At 45.6% G+C, this 23024-nt stretch overlaps 1 protein-coding gene across 1 annotated transcript; it reads right to left on the bottom strand.

Moving 5' to 3' along the window:
* Nucleotides 1–840: 840 nt before the first annotated feature.
* LOC307176690 (uncharacterized protein C13orf42) lies at nucleotides 841–21497 on the bottom strand. Its single transcript, XM_079903049.1, has 4 exons — nucleotides 21076–21497; nucleotides 5924–6071; nucleotides 3550–3781; nucleotides 841–2591 (listed from the first exon to the last, which is right to left on the bottom strand). The coding sequence occupies exons 1-4, from the start codon at nucleotides 21478–21480 to the stop codon at nucleotides 2417–2419; spliced, it is 960 nt and encodes a 319-aa protein (XP_079759175.1). The 5' UTR covers nucleotides 21481–21497; the 3' UTR covers nucleotides 841–2416.
* Between the last annotated feature and the right edge of the window lie 1527 nt (nucleotides 21498–23024).

The raw sequence follows: 23024 nt of genomic DNA, 5'->3' as shown, positions 1-23024 counted from the left end.
ACCACTCTGGGCTCTAAGAGTGGGCACCGGAAAGCTCTGTCCTGGCAGCCCTGTTCTCAGTTGCCCAGCAACCAACCAAAGAGCTGGATGTATAGGATTCATACTAAAGGCTCCCAAGTCTCTTCCATGTGAAGGAGAAGATATTTTGGGGTGGGAGTAGAAACCAAGGCTAGAGAACAAGCCAGGTGCCTGGGACTCACATCCTCTACTTGGACATTCTGTCTAGGGATAGGTGGATTTTCATGTATCAAAACAGAGACAGTCCTGGGAAAGCTAGGGCTGCTGAGATTACACGCCAACAATGAGCTGATTGAATAACTAGTCAATTCAAGGGAGAAAAGAATCAATCCCATCAGCTGATTTTACTGAATTGACTTCTATTGTCTCAAATGTTATTCATTTCAAGACCCCAGCAGACACCACCTCAAGATTCCCCAGGCAGAGCCCAGATCCTGGGGTTTATCACCAATTTCAAAGACCTAAAATCATCCCCAGGACAAGCCAGCCTTATGTTTCTAAATCATGGAATTTTTCAGGCAGTCTGTGTATAGTCTCATTAAAGACAAAAAATATATACAAAACATGAAGCAAAAGAGAAAAGCACAGCTTCATGTTCCATAAGCAATAAATGCTAAAAAAAAAATCAAGACTCCAAACATCCTATCTGTCCTGTTTATTTTTCTCTTATCTATACAAGCAAAATATATACAGTGTCTTCACCACATAATGTCAAGGTTGATCTACGATAAACTGTAGTTTGATAAGAGGCAGAGTAAAGAGGTCTTTATTCTGAGTCTATCCTGAGCAGTGAACTCTCATTTGTGGGGCTTCAAAACAAGGCCACGTTTGGGGAAAAGAAAGATATATGGTGATGTAACTTGGTGGGTGTTAATGCAGTTTATAAAACAAATCTCCCAAACATTTATTCTTCAGTCAAGCTTCTGGCTATAGTGGGCTTAATATAAGCAACAAAAAGAAAGGAAATTCCCAAACATTGACATTGGCACTCAAAAAATAATAAAGGCAACTATTAAGACATTTCCAATATATTTTCATTCTGAAAATGTTTTGATATAAAATTTCTTGCCCCACTCCATGTTTTCCTCTTTCAACACTCAAACCTCCAAGTCATCAATTCTCAAAGTATGGACCCCAGACCAGCAGAATCAGCATCACCTGGGAACTTTTTAAAAAATTTATTTAAACAACAAAAAAAAGAAAATTTAAGCATGTCACATAATTATTAGGTTTTTTTTTTTCTCATAGCAGTTACAAATACTTAGATTCAGAGAGTCAGGTTCACATAAATAAAAGCTTCTTTCTACAAAAAACCTGAACAATAAGAACATCATTCATCGCATGGGCCTCGCAGAAGGGAAGCTTTATTCAGTTCTCAGAGGGATCTTAGCCTAAAGCATCCTGGCTTAATTTCGATTACTGGTGTTTCCTAGTCTGTCTCCTTCCCTTATCGCCATTTACACTCCTGCACCACCCCCCGCAAGGTGACTTCTTTTTTTTACAAGAAAATGCCAGAAGAAATAGGTGAGGATGGACAAAGGGCAGTGTAGTCTCCAAACCAGTGGTTCTCAAACTTGAGGGGTCAAACTATATGCAAACACGCAAAAAGTACGTGAGAAAAGCAAAGAATATGTTAAATCTGTAATTCAGACGGTTATGGAAATCAGAAATCCTTTCTATTCCAAAAGGTTCTGATTGCCCTCCGAACTGGGGGAAGGGAGGGGCGTAGCATTCATACACTGGCTCTATGGGTATCTATTAGGATTCTGGAGGCTGGGGGTGCCCAGGCAGGACACACACCTTCCTCCATCCTACTGCCAGGACACTGGCCTTGTCTTCAGCCTAACCCGGCAGAAGTTTCCAGAACATTGTGAAAAGGGTTAGGGTGAAAAAAATCTGCTTCCCAAACTGCATTCTGCACAAAAGAAGGCAACTTCAGTGCATGACCGTAACGTTTCTGAGCCCTGTGGGGAGAGGAGCTGCCTCTTTGAAAACTTTGGCCCAGAGATCCATGATGGGCAAATTGGTACAGGGTTTCCTGTACCAAGTGGGACGCTCACAGCCACCTGGACAGATGCATGGAGAGCCAGGGACAGGCCAGAGGAGGCCGGGAGTGAGCCTGGACCTTCCATTCCTTCTGCTCTTGAAGACCAGCAGGGCTGTAGTGACCAGCCGACCCGCCCGTGCTGGGAAAGCCAGGCTCCAGAAGGCCCCTAAGGCGGGCCCTCCAGGAGGCCACGGGTATGTTTGGCACTGGATGGGCACCGGCAGGCAGTGTGCTCCTGGGCCTGACTTTGTGACAATTTCCAGTTTTAACTCTACCAGACACCTCCTTCTGCAGTGAAAGCAGACGCCTTCGGGGGAACCCAGCCTGAGCCAGGCTGCAGGGCTGAGGCAGTCAGGGCACTGTTCGTTCCCAGAGTCTCTCCCGAAGCAGCCACTGCCCTCTGGGGTTCTCTGTCTCATAGCGGTCCTCCCCCGGGGATGCCAGGGGCTCCAGTGCAAAGAGCTCTGCGTCCCAGTCTGTGTCATCCCCCGAGAAGTTGAAGACGATCTGTCTGGAGCTCACCAGGCTGGAAGGGAGGAATGAGGTAAAGGGTTTAAGTCTGGCTTGGCTGGCCACATGGAGAAGGGACGCTCTGATTTGCCATCCTGACGGAGCCCATCAGATGCTCCCCTAGTTCTGGGCCTCGTGGAGGACAAAGCAGTATCATCATGGGGGCTGTGGGTGGACCTCAGCTGGACCGTAATGTGGCCTTGGAGGGGGAGGATGGGTGATGAGGGTTGAGTCCTGGTTTTAATATGTCCAGTACATAGTCCATTCTTATGGGAGGAAGATGCCATTTAGAAAAGCCCTGAACCCATCAGAGTTGGATGGCTCTTGTAGAAACAGAGGAAGACAGGTTGACAAGCCAAGACAGGCCCTTCTGTTGTGAGAGGTGAAGTCCCTGCAGCATGGCCTAGGGTGGCCGGATCAGGAGCACACATACTTCTCTGAAGGAGTAAGTCATGGGGATTTGGGGGTTAGAGGTGGCAACTCGTCTTGGGAGAGAGGCCAAGAGATGGTGGCAGGAGGGCCAGGTGGGGCCCAGTCAGCGAGATGTTCTCCATCCGAGCCTGGCAATGCCCTTCTACAGCAGGGCCATCTAATTGGTTCAGTGTTGCTTCCCTCATGGTGCTATGCCCTCCTCAACCCCAAAGTCTCATTAAAAATCTGCAGCACACAGTGTGTCAGTGGCACTTGGGGGAAAGAGTGAAAGAGGATGGACAGAGCATGAGGGCTAAGTGGGCCGGAAAGGGAGAGGCAGGTCCAGAGCTCAAGGTACAGTTAGGGGTGGGGACAGTGGTGAACCAAGCTAGAATGTGAATACAAGACTATCAAAAAATGTTTTAAACTAAGACCTCCCTCCCCCCATACACAAAAGAATGATTTTTCCATGTAAGATGGGGGTTCAGGGCACCTGAGAAGCAAGCCAAGAGTCTGGTGCACATGAGAGCATCTTGGTTATGCTACGTGATCTGAGCACTCACTCTTTTTTGCAGGCTTTGGGCTTAAATTTCAACGTGCTGAAGGCCCCTTCCACAGCCTTGGGCAAATAAATGGGGTGCCTCTCGAGTCTCCTCTGAGTGCCGAAGGTCCTGCGCTCCGTGCTCCTCCGGAACTGGCCGGCTGTCGTGTGCCCAGCGATGTCCTCGGAGCACCGGCGGGGCACCCGCAGGATCCAGTTGGAGTGCAGGCTGTGCTCCCTGGAGCTGGTGGCCACTGGAAGAGAGAAGCAGGGCCCCTGGGAAAGGAGGACTCACCATGCGGAGGGGAGCAGAAGGCCACGGAGAGGACAAATCCAGCTAAGAACCCACAATACATACATACGTAAAACGAAATTCTTAGGAAGGCCCGGAGAGCCAAGCAAAGGGGATGATTCAACTCTGCAGTTATCGTTTGGGGAGACAATGCACTAGCATGCGTCCATTAAAGACAAGCACATAGACCTACGTTTACTGACTTGGAAAGATGCCCAGGATGTCTTGTAAATTGTTAAGTGAAAAGAGTGGATGAAAAATAGCACAGAGATCTTGTCTTTGTTTAAAAAGAGTAATAAAGTGAGTCTGTTTAAAGCCTTTTTGAAAGGACGTACACCAAACTGTTCACAGTGATTATTAACTCTAGGTGGTAGAATTACAGGTCAAATTCTTTACTTTCTTCTTTATACTTTGGTGTATTGTTTGATTCATTTGATTTACAGTGAACATACGTTACTGTGGCTATCAGAGAGAAAACATGAAGTCATTTCCATTAAAAAATTATAACTGTGAAGATGACACTTGCGTCCTCGGTAGATTTCATTGTCCTTCCAGCAATGTCTGGATTTCCCAGGCCCGACTCTGAAAGAGAGGGCTGTTCCTTGTCAGGCGTTGCCGTGGGAGAGGGGGGCAGACCAGTTACCCTGCAGGGTACAGTGAGCTTGGGGAGTGGGAATCCCCTTCCGTGAAACTCCACAGAACCCAGTGAGAACCGAAATCTCACAGGTACATGTCCATCAGGGCTAGAAAAACAACAAACACACCACAAGAATGTAATCTTTGAGCATTAAATAAAATATTTAATATTTAGTATTAAAAATTATTTAGTATTGGTACCAGAAGCTGTTGCCTTAATAACCAGGGGCCAGTAACCGCTAAATTAAATCATCATTAATACACCATGAGGGGCAAGTCGACCATGAAAGAAACTGACAGCTGAGTAATGGAATTTAAAAGTGGGCTCAACTCATGAACGTGGTTGTTGTTTGCTCTCCATCAGGAGACAGCCAGTGATACACCTTGGCAAGGAGAAAAGCACCACCTCGGCCTTCACCTCACTCCCTCTCCAACAATCCAGACTGGGCTTGAGCAAGCACCCCGGCCCTCTCCTGTCTACACATCCTCGTAGTGGTGGCCCATGAGGGCCACAGGGGGAGTGCTGGGGGGAGGGGTGGAGAGCGGTGACCAAGTAGGTGAAGGGTCAGAGTCGGGTCCAGCAGACAGGGCTGCCCAGAGCCAAGTTAGCTCAGGTAGGGTCACAAGCCCAATTTTTAAATATAATTTGTCTATTCCCTTTTCTTCTTCTTTTCTCAATTCTGGTAAAAGACACATAGCATAGAATTTACCATGTTGCCATCTTGTAGTGTACAGTTCAGTAGTGTGGAGTATATTCACATCATTACGTGACAGATCTCCAGAACTTTTTCATCTTGCAGAACTGAAACTCTAAACAGACTTGTGGTTGCCAAGCGGGATGGAGTGGGGGAGGGATGGATTAGGAGTTTGGGGTTAGCAGATGAAAACTACTACATATAGAATGGACAAACAAGGTCCTACTGTATAGCACACGGAACTATATTCAATAACGTGAGATAAAACAAATAGAAAAGAATATAAAAAGAATGTATACATATGTATAACTGAATCACTTTGATGTACAGCAGAAATTAATACAACATTGTAAATCAACTATATTTCAGTAAAAAATTAAATTAGTTAAATTACATTAAATTTTAAAATCACAACAGCTGTTTAAAAAAAAACAATTGTAACTCTATACCCATTTAACAACCCTCCAACTCATCCCTTTCTATAATTGTTGCCCTATTGCTTTCCCTCCTGGAGCCTTACAAAATTCCACCCCATCTCTGCTGTGGAAAATGGACCACAGGGAAGGAGTTTTTGTCCAAATACAGCCTGAGGATTTAAGGGGTAGCCTGGAGTGGCAGCAGCGGCAGCAGCGACGACGAAAGCCAGGGCCCCAAGCAGTAGAGCAGGCTCAGGGCCAGGCTTTGGCTTGCAGATGTGAGTTTCCATTTAATCAAAGAAAGTCCACTCCAGAGACCCCACTCCACCCACCTCCTGCCACCGGGATGGCACTCACCATCGAAGTCCACGTCTTCGTTCTGCGGGTCAAACTCAGCAGCCCGCGGCCGCTTCTCCGTATCCAGCTCTGCCATGATGGAGTCAAAGAAGGCGATGGCCTCCGCCACATCCGCGCTGAACTGCGAGTGCTTCTTGGGCGTGGCTTTCTGCTAGAGATGAAGGGCAGAGAGGAGAAAGCAGAGCTGCCTGAGCCAGCCTTGGGGCGCCCACACACAAGTGACATGGAAAAGGACCACATGTTACTGAAACTAAACCAACGTGAAGTTACGAATTTGCAGGTAAATTTGAATACGTGCCCTTGAAAGGAAGGAAGATACTCCAGATCCACACTTGCTGTAGGTCAATGGATTTCGGATTATCTCCAGGAGGGGGAGTGAAAGGGTGGGTAGATCTGCCTCTATCTTGGTCAGGGACTGTTATTGACCATTAGGCAAAATAATTTGTCTTTCTTCGGCCTGTTGCCTGCTGATAAACCCAATTAGGAGATTGTACAGTTCCTTAGGTAGACGATGAGATGCTCACAGCAGGAAGGAGGGGACGAGATATGTTGAAAATAAAATACTCCAGAAGAGTTTTCAGTCCCTAAAGTGGCCAAATTTCGATTCAATCATGGAATAAGTTGAAGACAAATTGGTGCGATTGTTTGAACAGTGTAAGGAATAATATTGGGTTGGCCAAAAAGTTTGTTCAGGTTTTTCCGTAACATCTTTAAAGTAGTTTTAAAAAAAATCTACAGAAAGCCTAACTAGGTTCCAGGTTCTGTCCTGACTCATTCTTCATGATGTTAGCGTCACCACCACCATCATCACCATCATCATCATCATTCTCTTCACAACAGCCCACAGTCAGTCACCAGCGACCGGCATCACGGAAGTTCAAGCACCATGGTGGACTTCAATGGAGAACTCATGATGTAGGCACAGAATCACCATGTGAACTAAAAAAAGCTCCCTGAAGAATTTAGGACATAAGAGAACTCAGGGAGAAAAAGGAAAGACAAAATGTGTTAACCTGGGCTATTTGGACCAAATGTAGAGTTCCTTTGTTTTTTGTGTGCACTTTGAAAGTGGGATGGTATTAAAAATGAAAGTGATTTAATTACAGATTTGCATGTTAGGAAACTAAAGGATGACATCTTTATATATGCATAAGATTTTGGTAAAATGTATGCATTTTGTACCACTAGGAAACATTTGTACCACTAGGAAGCCATGCGGCTTGCAGGATCTCAGTTCCCCGGACCAGGGAGCAAACCCGTGCCCCCAGCAGTGGAAGCACAGAGTCCTAACCACTGGACCACCAGGGAATTCCCAAGAAACTTTTTTTTTTTTTTTTTTTTTTTTGCGGTACGTGGGCCTCTCACTGTTGTGGCCTCTCCCGTTGCGGAGCACAGGCTCCGGATGCGCAGGCTCAGCGGCCATGGCTCACGGGCCCAGCCGCTCCGCGGCATGTGGGATCTTCCCGGACCGGGGCACGAACCCCTGTCCCCTGCATCGGCAGGCGGACTCTCAACCACTGCGCCACCAGGGAAGCCCCAGGAAACATTTTTAAATAGAGGATTTTTTCCTTTTATATTTGTAAGGAGCATTCTTGGAGAAAAAATTTGGAGAACCACAACATACACTGAACCTTTTCTGTTAAAAGTGGAAAACTATTCACATGTAGTTATCTCACCCCCTTCAAAGAGCCCATTAAAATGAAAGTGGGTGGGGGGAACGTTGAAACCCGGTGTCAAAGAGAACAAGAGAGAGGTCATCAGTGAGAGAGAGATTTCCAAGAGCTCCTGCCAAATGGAAAGCAGTTGAAGCAGGGGAATTGATGTAACAGAGCAGAGGGACCGCCCTCCCAGAGAACTATGGGTGGATGAAGCAGCTCAGAAGGGAGACAGTTTGACCCTTGGAACCAGAAATGCTCCAGACTTGGCAACACCAGGCACACCAAGGGTTGGAATGAAAAACTGAGGGGCTGGTTGAAAGTCTGTATGAGCACAGAAGGCTGGGCCACCAGCATCCTTCCTGCAGGCAGATAACAGGAAGACTCATATCTGGAGTCAGGTCCATACACTTTTATCCTTCCTGTGTTTTCTCTTGCTGTCCCTCTGCCTTGAATGCCTTATCTGGCCAAGTCCTATCCAACCATCAAGATGTGGCTGAGACAGCTCTTTCTCCAGGAAGACCACCCTCTCCTGGGCTGTTTTCCTCCTCCAGGCTCCAAGGTCCTCAGTACCTAATCTAATTCTACGATAACACATATTATTTTAGAGAATTTTTTGTGAGGTGGCAGAGAGAGAAACAAAGAATCGAGAAAACCACATGATCTGGACTGAACCCCAAAGGAAGGTTGAATATTGTTGAATAGAAATGCAAGGTCTGTAGGTTTTCCCATCTCAAAATCCATCTCCACATGGAAGGGACATCACTACGTCCCTAGTAGCAACTGCCATCAGTGTCTGGCTGAACGCAAGAGTCTCCGCCTTGCTCAGGGGCACCATATTCTTTTCCATCTGGACGCAAGAGTCTCCGCCTTGCTCAGGGGCACCATATTCTTTTCCATCTGGGTCACCCTACAATGTCATCTAAGCTGTTCATTCCTCAGTGTCCCCAGGAAGTAGACGTTGGTCAGAAGCTCAGAGCAGCCTGGATCAATTGCTTTCATTTATTAAAAGGCTTAAAAGAGAGTCAACTTTGGTGTCTTAACTATTAAAGGCTAAGAAAACAGCAATGAGCACACTGCCAGTAGTTAGGTTAACACAAGCCCTTGACTGTGGCCTCTTGTGAATATCTCCAATCTCCTCAAGAATTATCCTCCAAGGATAATATTTACAAAATAAAAAAATAAATTACCAGCATATACATCACCACCTCAGCCACTGTACTCTCTGTCCATCAAAACTAATGCACAGGGGCTTCCCTGGTGGCGTAGTGGTTGGGAGTCTGCCTGCCAATGCAGGGGACACGGGTTCGAGCCCTGGTCTGGGAAGATCCCACATGCCGTGGAGCAACTAGGCCCGTGAGCCACAACTACTGAGCCTGCGCGTCCAGAGCCTGTGCTCCACAGCAAGAGAGGCCACAATAGTGAGAGGCCCGCGGACTGTGATGAAGAGTGGCCCCCACTTGCCACAACTAGAGAAAGCCCTCGCACAGAAACGAAGACCCAACACAGCCATAAATAGATAAATAAATAAATAAAAGTGATTTTTAAAAAAAAACTAACGGACAAAGACCCTTTCAGCTGCACATTTCATTGGTTATTCCAAATATTCAAACATGTTTCTTGTTTGTAAAATTTCAAGCTTGGGGACTCAACACTCCCACACAGCTCACCCTCTCTGCTGTGCTTAGCAGTGATTGCCTTTCCTGAGCACAGCCAGACACTGACAGATAAGCTCCTTGGCCAGCACTTAAGCGTCTGCTCTTTGGGGCCTCACATCCGGGGCTCTGCTGGACCATTCAGTACATTATCACCGTTATAAAGCTTGTTTCTGTTAAAAGAGCTTTTGGATCCTGGTGTGGCTGGAGAGTGAGACATTGGTGACGCTATTTGTGGCTGACCCCTATGTACCTGTGTGACCAAGTCTCATCCCCAAAGAGAGCTCTCCCCAACTTGCCTCAATTACCATCATCAGTTTCGCCCAAGCCCTTCATGGAATGAGGGAGGAACATAAATAAATGAAAATGAATAAACAATTGCTTTCCTTCCTTCCTTAGCTCTGCCTTCCTTCCCTGCAAATGAAAGCACCACCCCTTGAAGGAGTCTGAGGACCCAGTTGGGGGCGATGATGGTTATGAATGGTTATGACTCCCCCCTCATCTCTGTCCGGGCAGTTCTCACAGTGGAGCCCAATCCCAGCTGGAGGTTGGACCCTCAGTGGATGCTCTTAAAGAATCTCTACACTGGCCCTTTCCCACATCAATTAATTTAGATAACCAGGTGATTCCAGTACAGAGCAATTGAGACCCTCTGCTCTCTGAGGATCCAGGCACAGGGAAGGCAGCAAGAGGGGCCGTGCTCCCGCCTCGGGGTCTGGTTTACGATGAAAACCTTAAATACCAGTCTCATGCCCTGAATTTGCAAGAGCAGACAGGAGTGTCTCCATGAAGACAAGGACACAAGGGACAGGACCCAAGGGGATAGGACACAGCTCAATGAAGAAAGAGGACAAAGCGCCTGGATTACAGGGCCCGGACCCTTATGTCCCTGTGTTTTTCCCATTGCTCAGCACATAGAGACCAGGTAAAGGGACCCCACCCTCCCTGCCCCATCCCCTTACTAGCTACAGGTATGAGGGCATCCCACTCTTAGGCATGCACCTACCTTTCCCACCCAGTCCCCAAACGTGACCTAAATCACCTCCTGGCTTGGGGGGGAGGGCAGTTTCCTCTGCTTGTATTCATGCAGTTTTGTTTGCAATCTGGGTGTAATGTTTGGTATTCATCTCTGCTAGTCTTCATTTTGACTAGACATCAAGTTGTTTGTTTCTCTCTCCATCATTTCTTTTTGAAAACACAAGCAAATGCGTATTAACCCACTCTTTAAAAAAACAAAAGGTAGCGTACAATATCCCCCTGTGAATTGCTTTCTTCACTTGGTGTATGCTAAGAATAACTTCACAGCAGTAGAGATTCTCCTCTTCCCTTTGAATAGCTGCACAGTTCTCCACTACACAGACACACTGTAGGAATGAACTACGGTCCCCTATTGTTAGAGCTTCGGGTTGTTTGAAATCTTTTGCTGTTACAATTAGTGCTTACACATACATCATTTTGCACTTTGCCAATAATACCCTAGTATAGGCTTCTAACTGTAAATATTCAGCTCGTTTTACAGACAGAACGGTAATCATCAAGTGATCTGGCAGGTCAGTTAAGTAAGATTTGGTTAACAAATTTATTGTACTTTATAAAGTATACTTTTTTTTTTTTTTTTGCGGTACGCGGGCCTCTCACTGTTGTGGCCTCTTCCATTGCGGAGCACAGGCTCCGGACGCGCAAGCTCAGCGGCCATGGCTCACGGGCCCAGCCGCTCCGCGGCATGTGGGATCTTCCCCGACCGGAGCACGAACCCCTGTCCCCTGCATCGGCAGGCGGACTCTCAACCACTCCGCCACCAGGGAAGCCCTAAAGTATACTTTTAAATGTCTCCAAACGAATTTTGTGATGATTTATCTGAGTACCAATGAAACTGTGGGTAATCATCAGTTAAATCCATTTCACCTGTAACCTGTCTTCCCTCATCAAGGTTGTTTTAATTGTTGCTACAAGACTTGCCTGTCCTCCAAGAAGCATGGAGCCTCAACAAGGTGTTTGCCTGAGTTGTTTTCCAGAAACTTGGCATCACCTGTGTCTAGTTGGAGCTGAGCCAGTTAAGGCTGGAAAGGACTACCAACCCTCCCACCGGGCATGCGCGAGTCTGCTCGGTGACATTTTGACATCAGAGGGCTGAGAACTCCACCCTCAGAGTGTGCTAGGTGCCTCCGTTTTTGGACGTGCAGAGGCCTGTAGGCTAGTTACACCTGCACAGAACAACAATTACCCCAACTTTTCCTTAGTTCCCCACACCCCAGACCGCCCGGCTTCTTTAGCCCCTTGCCTTCCAGGAGGTGGATTTGAATTTGTTCTCCTGCCTCCTCGTTTGGCTGCCTTGTGAATAAACCCTCTCTTTGCTGCAAATCTCGGCATCTCGGCGTTCGGGCTTGCTGTGAATCAGGCAAACAAGCCTGGTTTGGTGCCACCAAGGCTAATCTACAAGTCCAGGCTCCCTGGGCCTTTTCAAGTCCTAGTTTAAACTCAGGCTGATTCCGGCTTTTCCTGCCTTTCCCGCAGCTTCCATGGGCCTTTCTGGCCTCTACTACGACCTTCTCTTGGTCTCCAGCCAAGACAACTAGCACAAGAGCTGCACGACTGAGGCTCAGGGTTCCGGGCTCAGGCTAACATCACAGAAAATCTACTTTACAAAGCAGGGGTTGCACAAAGTGGGACGTCAGTCATCAACACCCCTGGGTGAGACCCAAATAGTTCTCCCTCTCTGAACTCAGAACTCTAAATAAAAGTGGACTGCCCCGCCCTGCCACCGCCCCCCCCCCACCCTGATCTTGACTTTTTCCTAGCCTAGAACTGAACTGCTTTGGAAAGGCTGCGTGTAATGCAGGCTGCTTCCTGTGGCACCTGCTCAGACCTGGGTTTCGCAGGGCTCATGTTCCTTCGCCAGCAGCCCTTCCGCAGCCCCAGGGGAAGGCGCTTTCTCTGAAAGCCATCTGTACTGCATTGCCGGCTCCCCTCTAACCTTCAGTGGCCTTAAGGTTATCATTTTCCAAGCCTCCCCGTCCCACCCCCTCACAACAGGCCTGGGTCTTGGATTACTTTCCCCGGATAGAACACTTGCATCTTTCCAAACCAAACTCCACCGTATTTCTCATTTTAATTTTTGAGTCCCCCAAGGCGGTTTATTTTTCTGCCTTTCGTATCACCTCCCATCCTGCCTGGTTTCACCTGCCCTTGGGGTACTTGGGCTTCTCCAATCTGTTTACTTTCTTCTGGGATCTGTCAGTATTTGTCTGCAAGAGATCTGGATGCTACAAAATGAACTTCCAGTTGTAAACAGAAGTATTTTGTCAGAGGTTAGGGTAGGGGGACATTCTAAACCCAGCCAGCGTCAAGAGGACCATCTAGCCTCCTTCCCTCCTCCTCCTGGCCTCACTCCCCACCACCTCTTCGGAGGGCCAACTCACATGGTACCTCCTTTCCGAAGCTTTCACTCATTGCAGCGGACAGACCCACACACATCTTTTCTAGGCTCATATTCTGCCTTGTGTGGACAGCAACGTTGTACTATACCCTCAGAGCCCCACACTAGACCCGTGATCCTTAACCTCGTCCATGAAATAGCTTTGGCAAATAGCACTCACAGATAAGACTGTCTTTGGATAGACGCTCACTTGCAGCCACTACCTACATGAGACAAGTTGTCGGATATACCCAACTTCCAACATTCTTGTTGTAATTCTACCTGTTTCTCTTCCAACACATCAGTGTGGTTCAGGCAGTGATGCTGAGAGTTGCAGCTTCAGATTATGGGCTGCATCAGGGCAGGCGGACTGTCTTTCCATCTATGAATGTGGAACACCTATTTCAATGCCTGACATGGAGTGATTTGTTGAATGATTGAATGTATGCCATATACATGCCATTATCATATGTTTATATTCTCCAACCAGTTTGCATGTTGCTAATGTATACTTTTGGATTTAACTTAGCAAATTTTGAGAACTCTGTACTCCTTATTTTTATGGAGTCTTATAATACGGTTTTGAGCTAATCGTACCTGGAAATCAAAATGTCAGTTCATTGTGATGAAATTTCCAGGATCAAATGTGGGACTGGTCTGGATTGGAGAGATCATTTTCCCTTGGATCATTCAGCTGGGTGAAATGAAATGCAAAACAGCTCAAATTATCCACAAGCAATTTAATGTCCTCAAAAGAAGCTTTTCAGGATAAACCTTAAAAGCTCTAATACATCCTCTTTCCTTCTGCCATCCTTGAAATGGCTATTCAAGATCAAGTCCAAAGCAATACTTATCTTATCCTTTTTTTTTGGCTGTGCCAGGTCTTAGTTGCGGCACGTGGGATCTTCTTTGTGGCATGTGGACTTCTTAGTTGCGGCATGCATGCGGGATCTAGTTCCCTGATCAGGGATTGAACCTGGGCCCCCTGCATTGGGAGTGCAGAGTCTTAGCCGCTGGACCACCAGGTAAGTCCCATCTTATCCCTTTTATGTTACCTCACCTAAGGAAATGTGTACCCATCACTGAATAGGGGTTTGTGATAAAAGAATAGGAGCTTAAGAAATGAGAACTGTAAATCTGAGATGCAAATAACTTGGGAAAAGGTATACTCGCTGAAATTTAAATACATATGTACACATACCCACATCCAGATTTTCAATAGATATGCTAATGGTAGACTTGTCAGAGCTGAAGGAAAAAAATAGTGATATAGACAACAGAGCTGAGAAAATCAGCCCAAAGAGATAAAAAGAAAGGACGAGGTTTGTCACACGCTGTAGTATAACTAAACTTGGGAATTACCTCTCATAGCTAAACATTACAATCATTTTGGAATCGTAGCTGCGCGTCTTTTGTCTTTGGTATTAGAGGTTTCAGACTCACAGTCTGAGGCTTAGTCTTTTTTCTCCCGCTTTATAATCTGAAGGCCATTGTTTCCTTTGCTGGGACCTGGTAACTCCTCCCCTTAAATATCACCTAAATGACCATTTCACTTTAGTTCAACACTAAGTGAAGGTTTTTTGCTCACACTTATCAAACTGTTCGAAGCCTAACTAACAGAACTGAATTAATATGCTTGAAACATAGTATAAAAATCTTCACGCCCGATACGTGAAACATCACGATCCAACGAGAGAAGGGGTGGATTTGTCCATAAATGGTGTTGAAACTTTGCTATTTGGGAAAATTTCAAGTTGGATTCTCACATCCCACTACATGTAAAAATAAATTGCTGAATAGATGAGAGGGTTGGGTTTTTTTTAAATGGAACTATAAAAAAAGGAGAAAAATGGCAAATATGAAACTGACCTTGAGCCATAGAAGGACTTTCTAAGCACGAAGCAAAGAAGTATCAAAGACAACAATCGACATATTTGACTACATAAAAATCAATAGTATTTGTAATGATAAAATTGTACTCTTAAGTAAAATTAAAAGATACATAACTTTGAGAAAATATTTTTAAGACATGTGGCAGACAATGTACTCACATCCTTAATATGAGTCCAGATAAATAAAAATATTTAGTAGAGCCAAAAAATGTATAAAGACATGAATGGGCAATCCATTAAACAAGAAGTACGCATTGGTTTGATAAAATAAAAGGGTCATTCTTTGCTTAAGCAATAATCCAAAAAAAAGTACATAAAACAATGCAGTTAATCTATTATTATCAGTAAACTTTAAAAATTAATGACACTACTTGGTGCTGATAAAATGCAATAAGAAGGGCTTTCTAACTCACTGTTGATAAAAGTGTAAACTATAAAATATTTCTGGAAAACAATATGTAGAAGAATCTTTAAAAATGAATGGCCTTTCACCTTTGGCCCACTAATCACACTTTTAGGAATCACTGCTAAAAAATGCCTTATAGACAGAGTAAGATGAATTTATTTATAATGTTTAACAATTGTTTAAAGAATGCGAGTTGTTAAATTTTTTGCCATTAATACTTTCAGTTTTCAAAAACTAGTTAATGAGACAGAAAAGAACCCACAATATAAATTATAAAAAAGCATATGGTATGAGCCAAATTTAGTAAATGTATACGTATACACACTTTAGGGTTGCCACATTTAGCAAATAAAAATATAGAATGGCAGTTAACTTTCAGTTTTATATAAACAGTGAATAAATTTTTAGTATAAATAGATACCAAATATTATATGGACATAATTATACTACAAAAATCCATCGTTTATCTGAAATCCAAATTTAAATAGGCATCCTTTATTTTACCTGGCAGCCCTAATATACATATCTGCAACTATACAAGAAATAAATGATTGAAAGAAAATATACTTAAATATTTTATAGTGATTGTTTCTGGATGATAGGAGATAGGATTCTAGATCATTTTTATTTTCTTCCTTACACTTTTCTGTGTTTTATAAATTTCATTTAATGAGCAAATATAACTTAATAATCGGAAACAAATGTTTACCTAAAAGAGTGTCTTTTTGATGGTAAGCTCTGATCCGTTACATGTGGGATGTTTTAATTATTAGGATCATTCCATATGAATATCCCCAAACTATATTCTACTCCATAAAAAACAAGATAATTTTCCACTCACTGAAAACCACAGACCTATTACTTTTCCAGGTCTTCCATCAGCTTTTGTAAAGTTCCATTCTTAAATTACAGTTGGAGCTTCTCGGGTTATTAGTTTATTGAGCATCTACTATATGCCTGGAGCTGCACTAGAGGTTGGAGATAAAAAGAGAAATAAGACATGGTGGCCCCACTCAATGAGCTCACGGCCAGTAGCAGACACAGCAAATGAACAGACAATTACGGTGCTGTGTGCTGACTGCTGGGTGCTGGGTGCTGAGTGCTGAGATAAGGGTCAGACCCAGAGAGGGGGGAACATTCACTGCATTAGACTGTGGACATGAGAAATGGCTTCCTGGGGCAGTGCTTTCTCTGCTCTCTTAAAAGACAAGAAGTTAGCCAGGTGGGCGGGATGTGGTAGAGAGGAAAAACGGAAGCCGAAGTACTGTACTGTTTCTAGGCTGAGCAAATGGCACATGTCTGGGAGGTAGATTGGGGAATATAATTACCTGTCGTGTGGTCTGACTGAGAGGGGCTGCAGGAATTGGATGCTCTGTTATCAATGATTATTTTACTGTCTGCCATCTTCTGGAGAGCGCTGCCAGGCATAATAGAGTAGTCTTTGCAGCTCATATTGAATGTTCACTGCTCTTCAACTCTGCCAACCAGATACAGGCCAAGTGATAGAGACCTCCAGTAACTGATGCTCACAGGAAACCTGCACTTTAATATCACTGTGTTTGCAGAGAGTCCCCCCCAACAGATCTGAAAAATAAATCCCAGTGGTACGGAACAGACTCAGAACCTTCTTCCCATTGCATATGCAATTTATATATGGATGGTTTGGAATGTTTTTAGATGAATTGGTTTCAGATCTTTCTACCACAGAGGAGAAAAAAAATCTATTTGCTGTTGACTTGGTCTTATTTCATGAACCAGGATTGAATGGCCAATGATAGAAAATTGATTCTGAAAGTTAACTATTATCAGAACAAAACGACTTGAAACAAAAATCAATCACTTTTGGCAGGCATTCTCCGTAATTCCACTGGTTCTGTTTAAATCATTCTTGTAGCAGGTGAATTTCTTTAGTTGGAGCAGGGTGGGAGGGGGGTTGGTGCTGGGAGGGGTGTGCATTTTGCAGCTGGTTCATCCAGGCAGACATATCGGGGATCGAAGCTGCTCAGAACTATATGATTCACAGGTGAATTAATGAAATTTCTTCTGGCTGTGGTGGGTGACCAGGAACCCTGGCTTTGGAAAATGTCAGCCCAAATCTTCTGGGGAGAGTTCCTTGGGGCACTGCAGCCAACCCAAAACTGCCTCTCTGGCAGCACAGACACTGTGGTCCACCCAGGTCCACTCAGGTGGCCCAGTTCTCACAGAGGGATGCTGCCTGTTTACCTGTTCATCTGGCTTTAAAACCATGGGGAGCTATCCTCAGTGAGGACCCCAAATGCTGATGAGCACTCCGGGCAAAGTCAGAGCATAATCTCAAGCTTCTCCTCCTCATGTCCCATCAAAACCCAAGCTCATGGACCGTAAAAAGGAAGGAAGTTCTGACACAGGCTACAACATGGATGAACCTTGAAAACATTATGCTAAGAGAAAGAAGCTAGTCACAGTATGACAGACACTGTATGATTCCAATTATATGAGGTTCCTAGAATAGGCAAATTCATAGAGACAGAAAGTAGAATACAGGTTTCCAGAAGTTGGGAGAAGGGGAAATGGGGAGCCACTGCTTTCTGTCTAGGATGATGAAAAAGTTCTGGGAATGGATGTAGTGGGCTACACAACACTGTCCTTAATGTCAGTGAATTGTACACTGACATTACCGTTGAAAAAATGGTTCAAACGGTAAATTTTAAATTTTTTATGAATATTTTACTTAAAGAGGATATTATATTTTAAGAAATAAAAGATCATTGTCAAACCTTTTATAAAAACACTCTCCTGATTCCTAAATGAAGTGTTTTTAGAGCCTCCATGACCTCTTAAGGAATTCATTTTCTAGTGTTCTACTAATATACTTTCAAAAAGTGTTCTAAAAATATATTAATTAGGGCTTAATAGACTTTTGGATGAATTGTTATGGGTTTATATAAATGATCATTTGGAAAAGCTCAGAGAAAGCTCTGATGTAAAGAACTCTGATTATCGTCTGGCACTTAACCATTTGAAAGGTGTCCAGCGTTACACATTTTTCTTTAAAAGAAATTTATATAGGGCTTCCCTGGTGGCGCAGTGGTTGGGAATCCACCTGCCAATGCAAGGGACACAGGTTGGAGCCCTGGTCCGGGAAGATCCCACATGCCACAGAGCAACCAAGCCCGTGTGCCACAACTACTGATCCTGTGCTCTAGAGTCCGTGAGCCACAACTAGTGAGCCCGTGTGCCACAACTACTGAAGCCCACGCACCTAGAGCCCGTGCTCCACAACAAGAGAAACCACCACAATGAGAAGCTCGCGCACCGCAACGAAGAGTAGCCCCCGCTCACTGCAACTTTAAAAAAACAAATAAAGTCACTTTCTGAGTACTGAGTGTTAGGACTTAAATATAGGATTTGGGGGAGACAAGATTCAGCACATAACAGGGGGTCAAGGGAAAAGAACAGAGTTTGCCCTAAATCTGAACATCAGCAAGTATTTTCTACCAATGCAGGAAGGTGATGACATTCCTGAAGGAAGGGCCTGTCCGGATCCCCTGCCCCTGCCATGCGCAGAGAGCCAGGAAGGCCACCTTGCTAGCCACGGAGACCGCACCCACCATTTCTCAGGCATGCCCAGCAGACAGCTCTTTCTTTGGGAGCAATAGGGAAGGAGAGCAGCTTGTCTCCAGGCTCCTATACACCTCCTGCACCATACATTTCAGAGCAGTGAACACTGGACTCCCTAGTATGTGCCAGGTCCTGTCACAGGCCAGATCTTGCTTCCTCCTCACAAGGTATATTCTTATTTCCGTTTGTATGCTCCAGAAATAGAGGCCCAGAGAGAGAAACTTAACCTGACAAAGGCACACAGCTGCTAAATACAGACCTAAAATTCAGGCCTTGATCTGACTAACTCCAAAGCCATTTTAAAACTCTTTCCTGACTTATTTCACTAAGCATAATATTTTCTAGGTCCATCCACATTGTTGCAAATGGCAGTATTTCATTCTTTTTTATGGCTGAGTAATATTCCATTATATATATATATATCTCACATCTTCTTTATCCACTCATCTGTTGACGGACACTTAGGTTGCTTCCATGTCTTGGCTATTGTAAATAATGCTGCTATGAACAATGGTGCGCGTGTATCTTTTCAAATTAGTGTTTTCGGGTTTTTCAGATATATGCCCAGGAGTCGGCTTGTTGGATCATATGGTAGTTCTATTTTTAGTTTTTTTAGGAACCTCCATACTGTTTTCCACAGTGGCTGCACCAACTTACATTCCTACCAGTGGTGCAGGAGGGGTCCCTTTTCTCCTAGAGAATACCACACTTAGTGAAATAAATCAGACAAAGAAAGACAAATACTATATGCTGTCACTTATATGTGGAATCTAAAAAATAATACAAATGAATGTATATGCTAAACAGAAACATACTCACAGATACAGAAAACAAATTTATGGTTACCAAAGGGGAGAGGGAGGAGGGGAGGGACAGACTACTAGACACAAAATGGATAAGCACCAAGGATTTACTGTGTAGCACAGGGAATTATACCTATTATCTCGTGATAACCTCTAATGGGATATAATCTGCAAAAATACCGAATCACTATAGTGTATACCTGAAACAAACACAATATTGTAAATCAACTATACTTCAAATAAGAGCAAACAAACATAAAACCTCTCTCCTGGTTACACCATGGTAAGAGACATCTCCTGAGGAAATCCCTACACTGCATCATGCCTGGGGCCTCTTCACAGCCGTCCCTACAGGGCCAGGACTGGTGTTCTACCTCTAACGCCTCCCTCCGTCTTCAGATGCTGAACTAGGAATGGAGCTGGGAGGAAGAGTGCTAGGTTCTACCAAGAAAGGACTCCATTCTGCAGGAAAATGTAGTGCCTGGTGGGAATCTAACCAGAACTAAGAACCCCAGGATGCTCAAGCTGGAGGTCCAGAAATCACGGCAACCCCCTCTGTCATCGGAGGTGGCCCCAAAGCGGGGGGGCTGGCCCACAAATCCACAGCTGGTTGGCCACAGGGACAGTACTGGAACCTAAGAGTAAGACACTTTGTATGGGCCCCAACCCTGCCCTACTTCTGGAGTTCAAATGGTTATTTAAACTGCTCCCGCCTGGGATAAAATGCAGACAGTTGAAACCAGTTGGGTGAGGCCAAGGCCTAGAGATCTGATAACAGGCCAGTAGGTCACTCAGTGTAAATGGGACTTGCAGGCGTGCAGGACACTGGGGGCGGGGCATTGCTGGGCCACACAGGCCTGCTCTGAACACCTTGGAGCCCAGCCATCAGGAGAACAATTGCTGGCAATTTCAAAATAGCTTCAAACTTCATTTTTTTTTTTAATTGAGGAAACAAAGGAATAAGTAACAGTGAGTTGGGGATCTTAGCAAAATCAGAAGAGCCTCAGCTTGGTCTTCTGCGATACAGAGGGACTTTCTCCCCCCTTCCCTTCTGGCATTTTTCATTATTGGAATTATCTCAAGAAAAGGTAATGTGTACAAACACTGTAACAAGTATGGGATAAAGGCAAGTTCTTTCTTTCACTCATTTCCTGCTTGGTCTGCCTGGGCTGGAAGCCTCCAGTGCCCAGCAAAGTTGTCATTCAATCTCCTTCGACTCACAGACTCTCTCTGAGGCTGTGCCCGAGTCCCCTTATACTCGGGCTCACGGAACAGACAGAGCAAATCCTCCAAATGTTCACTTTTCACTGGGATTTTTAGATGTGACTGTAATAATAAAAATAACGAAAACTTGTTGGGAAGTCATGTGCTGTCACTCAAATGTCATACAAGCATTCTCTCACCCGGGAAGTGGGCAGGAAGTGACAGATGTGCCCTGCAAACCGTCTGTCTGACACCAAGCCCGAGTCCTCCCCACAGGCTGCTATGTGGATGTCGGATCGGAAGCTGCTCCTTCCCGTGGTCTCCGCGTGAACACTCAGCATGGGACCAGCCATCCTTCCCAGGCTGGCGAGATGGCAATGGAGAGTGTCTGAGGTGGACGGAGCTGCCAGCCAGAAGGCGCAGATGAATTAAGCTGCGCGTGTATGATCCAGGGCTGCAACCCGCGTCAGGGGCTCTCGGAAAAGCGCTCGCGTCAACTGTACTTCTCGGCGGCGGCACTTACCTTTATTGCTTTGGAGGCGGACTTCTTTCCTCCCCTGGAGGATTTCGAGGAGGTGGAGGAGACGACCGGGGCGCGGCTGGGCTTCAGGTCACTGAGGCTGCTCAGGTACTTTTTGCGCAATGCCAGCAGCTCCTGTAAGTACTGAAGGCAGTCCTGGGTGCGCGAGTACATCCACGCCCGGTCCCCCTCCTGCTGCAGGTAGTACAGGCTGGTGTCCATACTGCTGGCGCTTTTGTATTTCTTTAAGGACTCGCTGAACTTCTCCCCGTGGTCCCCGACCACGTACATGGAGCTGCTGCGGATCAGCCTCACCGCGGGGCTGGCGCAGTCGTAGTAAGGACTCTCCGCCACCTCCGCCTTCCTCTGCGGGCCGGAGTGAAAGATGGAGTGGAGCTTTCTGAGCATGGTGCTCGATTTCTCTCTGTGGGTGCCTTCCAGCTGCCTGCGCAGCGCCACTTGATCTAGCTGGGGGCCCAAGAGCCAACGTGCAGGCCTCCTGCCATCTGTCTTCCCGGAGGCCTCTGATTCTTGGAATCCCAGCGAGTGTGGGCTTGATCAGGCGGGCGACCCGGGCATCTCTCATCGGGAGGACCTTACATCCAATAACCAAAATGCCATAAACCACCTGAGGACGCGAGGGAGCGCGCTGTGAGCTTAAAAGCAAGCTCCCTGGCTGGCTTTACGCACCATTTGGTGCGCATACCTTCCACGCTCTTCCATCGAAGGCCCCAGCTGGATGCAGAACACGTGACATTGCGTTTCCTGCTGAGCTATTTTCTCTCTTTTTCCTTTTTCATTTCTGGATGTGGTCTCCCTCGATTTGACTTGACCGTGGTGTGGATTTTTACGTTTCCACCTCGGCTGATCTGGCCCTGGTCCTGATTCCCTGTCTCCAAAATGAAATCCTGCTTTTCAAAGGCGGCACTAAACCGAAGACAGCGTGTTGCTTGAGGTAAAATCCAGTCCCTGGAGATGGACCCGGATGGACACAGCCAGGGCCTTTGGCAGGAGGCTCTCAGATCCCCGATAAAGTGAGCTCAGAGCAGCATCTGAGCGTCCTGAAGGCGCCTCGGCCCGCAGTAACGAGACCTCGCCGCCGTTACCAGATAGCAGCTCATTGTGGGGACCGGAGGCTTCAGGTATCCGACCACAACTTTCCGCACAAAAGCCTCAGTGAGCTGAAGGTGGCCACATATATGGGGCAAATCCCATTCTTTAGCTTGAGCACATTTTCATTTAAATAGACTCTCTACAATCAGACACGAACTAAGTTTTCAAGAGCCTCGTCTGAGTACGTTAGAATCTCAGGGACCTTCCCTCTAGAATTCTTCCCAGGCAAATGCTACACATCATTGCTGCATTCATTTTTCTACACAGTCTGTTTCTCTCCCAAATTTCAGAGAGCTGAAGCCTGAAAATCTCCAGCACAGGCGTTTTCTTAAGCTGAGATGAGTGTCAGAGGAAACTGTGAGCCCGCAGAAATCGTAATAAAATGTTATGGGATGTGTGTATTGGAATGGTTTATGTTTGCTGGGGTTTTGTTTTTTTTTGAGGAAGAAAGTGTTCATGGTTTTTTTTTTTTTTTTTTTTTTTTTTTGCGTTATGCGGGCCTCTCACTGTTGTGGCCTCTCCCGTTGCGGAGCACAGGCTCCGGACGCACAGGCTCAGCGGCCATGGCTCACGGGCCCAGCCGCTCCGTGGCATGTGGGATCTCCCTGGACCGGGGCACGAACCTGCGTCCCCTGCATCGGCAGGCAGACTCTCAACCACTGCGCCACCAGGGAAGCCCGTGTTCATGGTTTTATCAGATGTTCAAAGAGATCTGCGATACAAAAATAGATTTTTTTTAGTGTTTATATCCTGCTCTAGAAAAATAACCATGCCTTTTAAAATGTAACTTAAAAGGACATTATAAATGTATTCTTCTTGAGTGCATCCTCTGCAGGTGA

Source organism: Stenella coeruleoalba (assembly GCF_951394435.1).
Source record: "Stenella coeruleoalba genome assembly, chromosome: 18".
NCBI lineage: Eukaryota > Metazoa > Chordata > Mammalia > Artiodactyla > Delphinidae > Stenella > Stenella coeruleoalba.
This window is presented reverse-complemented; position numbering and strand designations above follow the sequence as displayed.

Excerpts from the sequence above, each read along its gene's own strand:
- LOC307176690 (XM_079903049.1), bottom strand. The coding sequence starts at position 21,480 with ATGCTCAGAAAGCTCCACTCCATCTTTCACTCCGGCCCGCAGAGGAAG. Across the intron at positions 3,782-5,923 it reads CGAAGACGTGGACTTCGATG|TGGCCACCAGCTCCAGGGAG; the intron begins GTGAGTGCCATC and ends TCTCTCTTCCAG. Across the intron at positions 2,592-3,549 it reads CCCAAAGCCTGCAAAAAAGA|CCTGGTGAGCTCCAGACAGA; the intron begins GTGAGTGCTCAG and ends CCTCCCTTCCAG.